The sequence below is a fragment of the Silene latifolia genome, unplaced genomic scaffold (genome assembly GCF_048544455.1).
Source record: "Silene latifolia isolate original U9 population unplaced genomic scaffold, ASM4854445v1 chrun_scaffold_16, whole genome shotgun sequence".
In the NCBI taxonomy this organism is placed as follows: Eukaryota; Viridiplantae; Streptophyta; class Magnoliopsida; order Caryophyllales; family Caryophyllaceae; genus Silene; species Silene latifolia.
In genome coordinates, this window is record NW_027413123.1 from 1,189,208 (window position 1) to 1,196,858 (window position 7,651).

Here is a 7,651-nt window from a genome sequence, read left to right on the forward strand (position 1 = left end):
CGTTGACAACCGTATATAAGTCTCTCGCTATAGTTGCTCTCATGAAAAGGTAAAATGGTTGGCCAAATAATTTGCTCCATTCCTAGGGACAGAAATAGTCGTATCAAACCCTAACCTCATGATTAAGGATGAGGTGAACAATGACCACACCAAAGCCTTTTGATTAAAATTTTGTTTTTGTCGATACCTCTTGTATCCTTTGCTTCTTCAAACCTCGAAACAATTAGATAACACACTTTTTACATTTTCCAATTAATGTTCAAGTTGGGGTGGTTGATTTGGATTCAAACAATAAATCAATTTTGAATCAATTTTGGTTTGATTGTTTTTTAGATCTTTTAAATTTTGGGTAGATAATAATTTGTTTGACATTGAGCTAGTACTAAATTTTGGAGGAGCTAGGACTGGCAGGCGTCATGGAGACAAGGACGGGGGAAGTGAGGGAGTGGGTTGAGGAAGTTTTGAGGGGGCTAAGGGAAAGGGAGCGCATACTCTATATGGTGGGATGTTGGGCGTTATGGGAGCGGCGAAATAAACGGGTGTTTGAAGGAGTTGGGTGGTGTATGAGGGAAGTAGTGAGGCGAGTGCAAGACTTGGTATGTGAGATGCAAGAGGTAGTCGATGAGCGAGAAAAGGAGGGACCAAAACAGAGTACAGGGAGCTCCATAAATGAGGAAAGGAGGTGGCAGAAACCGAAGGAAGGGGAGTGGAAGGTGAATGTGGATGCTAGTGTTAAGGAGGGAGTAGGGACGGGATGGGAAGCCGTTTGCAGGGACAATACATGGCGAATCGCGTGGGGAGTGGCTAGACAGGTGGAAGAAGAGCTTGATCCTCCTTTGGCGGAAGCATTGGCAGTGTTATGGGGTATGCAGGAAGCCAAGCAGGCGGGGATGCGGAGCATAATCGTGGAGGGTGATTGCAGTACGGTGATGGAAGACATCAAGTTACGGAAGCAGGGGCGAAGCGACATTTTCTCAATTTACAAGGATATTTTCGAATTATGTAATTGGTTTGAGACGATTTCTTTCGTTTTCACTCGTCGTATCTATAATCGTTTAGTGCATGAATTAGCTCGAGCAACTCCATGGACAATAGGTCGAAGGTGCTGGAGTGATTCAATCCCGAACGATTTTCTATGTATTGCTGAATCTGATGCTATATAATTAACCCACTCGTGGGGTTTTCAAAAAAAAAAAAAAAAAAAAAAATTATTACCTTTCTTTTGACGTTAAGGCTACCGATGAGAGTTTCAAATGTTGACTTGATATTAATTGATTTCTTATTAAACTGTTTGGTGGCCGATCACTCATATTCGGAAATTCAGGATAGATCATTGTTGTATCACAAATTCTTATTATAGACGGACAGTGTCCGTCTATAATGAAAGACGGGTTAAATAAAATACCACTTTCCTAATAAGACAAATAACAAGTGGGGTGGTGGGGGCAAAAAATGTCACCACTTTTATTGTATTTGACCCGTCTATAGCAATAGACGGATATACCCGTCTATAGCAAGACTAGCTGGTGTTGTATTGTACAGCCGTGTAGGTCAATTCTTTCAGCACACCTAGCTACATATTATATCAATTTAATTAGTTTCAAACAACACAAATCCTCATTTGTGACGAACGCTATTCGTCACAAATGAGAGACCGGGCGATTTGACACCGTTTTTCTGTTATATGGGCCGGATATGGGTATGCTAGTGGATATTAGAAATAGGATAAAATATTATGGTGGGGTTTATTTTTATATTATAATATATGTGTGGGGCAACAAGCTCACTTTGCATTTAATGTTTGCATGGATAAAAAAACTTCACCACATCATCTTTACGTCAAACTCTCATCAACACCTTTCAAACTCTCTACTCCCGCCATCTTCCATCTTCTTCCTCAAATTTTGTTGATGTGAATTTAGGGCAACAAATGTTTTGGTGGATGAGTAAAACTTGATTTAGTGACGATGTTGATGAGTAAAACTTGATGTGAATTTAGTTCATAATCTTTCATGATGAGATTGTGTGTCGTTGTTGATGAGGAAAGCTTGGTGATTGTATTTTTGAACTTGTTCATGAAATTTTAAGGCATATATTTAGGTCAAAAATTGGAAGGGAATTTGGTTGTTGTTTTTATTCAATCAATTTGTGTTTAGATGAAGGTTTTAGTTGATGATGAAGATGAACCTAAACTAAGGAGCACAAATCCGTCTATAAAATTCATAGCGGCAATGTGTAATAAAAATAAAATTCGTCTTGAAAAGATTATCATTTTAGCGTATAGTGTGACCATATTAGAGTTCAGTGTTGGTACTTTAACCAAAATTTAAAATATAGTTGGATTTGCCACTGATCTTTGATCTTTAATACATGTTACCATTTTTGCGTAGAGTGTGTTTTTTGGTATTTTTCTACCGAATTAGGTTAAGTAAGGTCAATGCGGTCTTATTCGTTGTATGTTGATTGTATCGATTATGCTAATACTAAGTATGGGAATTAAAGACGTAAATAAAGATTGACACATCACTACTACAGATACAGGCTATAACAACGGTCAAAAACCTTTATTATATAAAAATGCGGACGTTGTTAAAGGTTGTAACAACGGCTAGTTTATCTAAGAAACCCGTTGTGAAAACTATTAACAACGGTTAAAAACCGTTGTCGTTACGAGACATTTGTTGTGGAAAGTGTGACTAATATTTGCTGGGAAAGTTATAACAACGGTTACAATAGAAAAAACCGTTGTTATAACTAAAGACAACGGGTGTTTTTTTTAATCACCGTTGTTGTTGATTTAAAAAAAAAATATATATTACTAGATGCATGCATTATTACTGCAATTACGATGCATAATGCATTATTAATGCCAAATCCCTGCATATGAAAGGACACAATAATATGTGGAATGACAAGGGTTATAAGATTTGACACAACTTCCTAAACATATTAATTAAAAAACAACTCAAACGACATATTACTAAGTATAAATTCATGCATTATCTCAACAACCAATCCATTATATCACTATCTCCACCTTAAAATCCAAACCCTAAATCTTTAAAACCTAATAAACTCCAAACTTCCTTCAATAATGAATGATACCGTTTGTAATACATGCATTATGACCGAGTACAACAAGAGTTTCATACGCCGGTTGCTGGAAATTGAGAGGAGGTACAAGAGCTACCTTGAGGACGCTCGGATCGCACTCAAGGACGCCAAAAAAAGGGCTTGTTAGAGCCGCAGATAATGCAGCTATATGACGATATAGCATCTGCGGAACGAAACCTCCAAATAGCAAAGGAGGAGAGGATGAATATCATAGAAGAGAATGCATCCCTATATGTGTAATACTCCGTATTTATGAGTCTCTGGATACTTTATCGAGTAGGCCTTACTCTGTCGAGTAAGGGTGAGTTGCGTTTTAAAATAGTTTCTGACCTGTTGGGTACTCGATCGAGTAACGTGGGTACTCGATCGAGTAAGGGGGCATTCGATCGAGTACCTTAGCTACTCGATCGAGCAGCCGGTTTACGAGGAGTTATTTCTCGGGTTTTGTTAATTATGCGATTAAGGTATATAATCTTTTCCGTCATTGTTCTAAACACTTTTCAAAACCTAAATTACTGTCAAGAGAGAAAGCAAAGTACGTTCTTCACTTTAATCACATTGTTAGCAAATCCCGGAGTTTGGAAGGTCGGATTTCATCGTTCGTTATACCGTTGAGATCCTTGCGTCGAGGGTAAGACCTATGTACCGTTTTTATAGTATTTCCTTTAAGTTGTTTAAACCCTAATATGGGGATTTGGGGGTTTTGTGTAGATTGTGATTTGGTAGTGTTTATGTGTTTGTATGATAGGAGGAGGTTTTGTAGAAGAGGCTTTTTGATACAGCTGTTGAGACCGTCTCGATAGTTTCCGCTTTCCGGTAGGATTTCCTACTCGTATTAGTCCCATAATGTGATGTTGATGTGTTGTGGTTGATTGAATAATATAGTAATAGTATTGTGACGGTTGTGATTGTGATTGTTTGTCTCTGGTTCTCGAGACGCGTTCTCGGCTGAGTGGAGTCACTTGCGGGAGTGGCTTCACGCCCTAGTTTCGCCCTTCGTGGAACCCGCCACGGAAGGGGATGTGCACATTAATGGACGGGGTTATCGCCGATTATGAGGAGCGGGGATTTGGTGGGTACGGCATTGCGGTCCCCCTGGCGGTGGTCGGGTCCAGTGGATGTCGGTGATTGAGATTGATGGGACTGATGTGATTATGTGTGTAACGGTGTGAGATATCTGTTTATCGTATTGTTGATATATATATATATAGATTGTGTGATTAATCGACCCGTGTTGTTGTTTGTAAAACTGCGGTGATCCATTCGGGATGGTGAGCGAGAATCGAGCGAGGTTTGAGTTGAGTCACATAGGATTGCTGGGATTGCCACTGTCAGATGATAGAAGTCTTCCGCTGTAGCTTAGTCGTTTAATAAACTTTACATTTAGTTGATTAGACAGTTGGTTTGAGAACTTCTACCCGTATTTTGGGATTTGGCTTGGTTTGTACTTTTCACTAAAGTTATACTATTAAATGTTGTTTCGTTATTGTCTTATGATTATCATGCCTCGGGTAACCGAGATGGTAGTATCCTTATACCTGAGTGGTCCTGGTAAGGCACTTGGAGTATGGGGGTGTTACAATATGAATATCTAAGAATTGTATTTTTAGCAATGCATTAAGTTTATGTATATATATCAATTAATTAAGTTTATGCATTCATGTCCATCATCTTCTTTGTTTTATTTTATTTAATTTGTTTTACTAATAAACGCAGAAAAACTAATTAAGCGAATAATAATTAGAGAAAGAACAATGACGGAGAAAAACACATGCAAATAAAAGAATTAGAGAAAGAACAATAATGACGGAGATGACAAAACCTAAAACCATAAAGCGATAGATATTTACCTGATAATTAGAGAAAGAAAGAGACGATGACAAAAACAGTGACGGAGATGATAAAGCGACAATGAGAAAGAGACGATGAGAAAGAGTGTGGTTGTGTGTTTGTGTTTGTGGCTGTAGCTGATCTGTGTTTGTGTGGTATATAATGTGGTATAAGTATTGACAACGGTTATTACACATATAACCGTTTTCATTAGATAATATATTAACAGCGGTTCCTTAGAAAACCGTTGTTAAAAAGTATTAACAACTGGTTTTAATATAACTGTTGTAATTACTTTTCACTAATTTTGCGCCAAATTATTAACAAAGGTTATAATGTATTATAGAGTAAACTGTTGTTACTAGTTTTTATATTAACAACGGTTGTGCAAGTTTGACCCGTTGTTAAAACCAATAACGGTGAACAACACATAACCGTTGTAATTAAGTTTAGTAAAATTCGCGCCATCCATTCTACAACGTCTTCTTGTGATTTTCGTGAATAAGAGTTGTTAAAGGGTCGTTGTGGTTGCCTGGATTTGTACTAGTGCAGGAGATTTGGTGACGCGGCAAACCCAATGTGGGAAACTACTGCGGGAAGGGACGGTACCCTTCCAATGATTGCACTAGCTTTTAATATGAGAGTGAGTACAAGGGAGGTGACACGATAGTACAGCTAGCACAATGTAATGTGTTTGTATGGTAGTTCTTGGATAATCTTTTCTTCTCCGTCTTCTTGGCTATTTATAGGGTGAAAACCCTAGCCGAGTCCTATTCCTTGCACGGCAAGGAATCTTGGTCCTACCATGCTTCTTTCCATAATCCGCTGCCTTGTATTCTATTCACCGTGATCTCCCTAAAACTCCCTGAGATCTCCCTGGCTTCTTTTGTTCACGGGCCCTTTATGATTACTAGGTTACTCGACCCAATTCACCGAATAAGTCTTGAAGGACTCACTTATCCACTAGGCCAATATGCAGAATTTGGCCCAAACAGTTTGCCCTTAATTCCTTGTGAGACATGCCTTGAGATGTTGAATAAGGAATTACGAATTTGTTTTTAAAACCCGCGCCGCCTTTGCACAGCTTCCCAAACACTTATCATTGCCCCTACTTCTCCCCTCATTTCCCGGACCCTATCTCTCCCTCTCTCTTTATAACTCCAACTAATTCACCTACTTCCCCTATTAACTCCAAAATTTAAAACCCTCACTCACCCTCAAAACCCTTCCTCTTCCTCTTTCTTTCTCGCCGGTTTTCCGTCATTTCCACCGCAGCTTCGCCTTACCAGGTACTCCTTTCTTTCTTTAATCCTCCTTTCTCTCCTTTTTCAATTATGGGTAAAACTCGCCACACCGCCTCAACCTCTACTCTGACCGACCTAAACCTAGACCCTACCTTTCCATCCCGTAATCTCTTTGCTCACCCCCACGACTGCAACTCCTCCCCGACCATCGCCGACATCCCTATAATCAAAGAAATGCTGGGGCTCGGCGACGGGGTTGATATTGCTATTCCTGAGCCCGGCCAAAAGGTGGATGCCATCCGTGCGGGATGGGTCTGCTTTTATCTTTACTCCTTCAGATACGGCCTTCAATTCCCCTTCCCTAAACTTATGCAAGATTTCCTCCGAACCAACAACTTCGCCATGGCCCAAATTTCTGCCAATATCTGAAGGGCTCTCCTCTATTCTTTGTTAGCCAGCCAGAATACAAGCAACACCAAATGCCTTGGTGAGCTGGCTCACATGTATGAGATCCGGTCCCTGGGGAGGGGCCAGTTTTCCTTCGCGGTCATGGCGGGACTCCTTTTAGGCATTGATGCCTATTGTTGTGTGCACCAAAAATAATATTTATAAAACCTATTAAAACTAACAGAAGCTAGTGGTAACAGGGTCGATCCGTAGGGAGGTAGGGAGATTATAGTTGCTTTTAATTTTAGTCTAACGGTAACAATGGGGGGGGGGGGGGGTTGATGTGAATTATAACTAAATCTAATAACGTAAACTAAATAAACAAATAATAGAAGCAAAAGATGTAAACAATGATAAAAGAAATGCTAAGACGGTCGGTTCAATATAGCCGCGATGGCACATAATCCTAGGTAAGTCCGAAATACAGTCGTGTAGGATTTGTAAAACATGTCCTCTCGGTCCAAGTTAACTAATAGCTCCTTTCGGCCTATGCTACTAGTCCCTAGGTCTCACTAATGCTAGCTCTGGCCCTGAAAAGTGATTCGTAAAGCCTAAATTACTTATCTTTCGATCTTAACAATTTAATCGTCTTAATTCATTAATTAATGCCTTTCCCTATCTCTCGATCTACGGGTTGGTCAAACCAGCATCTAACAAGTCTCCTCTCGGTCTCATTGTTAAATATTGTACTTAACGAATCAAACGAATGCTAATCAGACACGGGTCTGGTCGATCGACCAACTACGTCAGTCGACCGACCACACGACATAGTTATTTATAAAACCTATTAAAACTAACAGGAGCTAGTGGTAACAGGGTCGATCCGCAGGGAGGTAGGGAGATTATAGTTGCTTTTAATTTTAGTCTAACGGTAACAATGAGGGGGGGGGGGGGGTTTATGTGAATTATAACTAAATCTAATAACATAAACTAAATAAACAAATAATAGAAGCAAAAGATGTAAACAATAATAAAAGAAATGCTAAGACGGTCGGTTCACTATAGCTGCGATGGCA

At 39.5% G+C, this 7,651-nt stretch overlaps 1 protein-coding gene across 1 annotated transcript; it reads left to right on the forward strand.

The window, feature by feature from the left end:
• Positions 1–416: 416 nt before the first annotated feature.
• Positions 417–1,163, forward strand: LOC141637294 (uncharacterized). Its single transcript, XM_074446852.1, has one exon. It carries the CDS (start codon positions 417–419, stop codon positions 1,161–1,163), a length of 747 nt encoding a protein of 248 aa, XP_074302953.1.
• The last annotated feature ends 6,488 nt before the right edge of the window (positions 1,164–7,651 follow it).

Bases quoted from the DNA above. Each gene is read 5' to 3' on its own strand.
- LOC141637294 (XM_074446852.1), top strand. From the start codon at position 417: ATGGAGACAAGGACGGGGGAAGTGAGGGAGTGGGTTGAGGAAGTTTTG.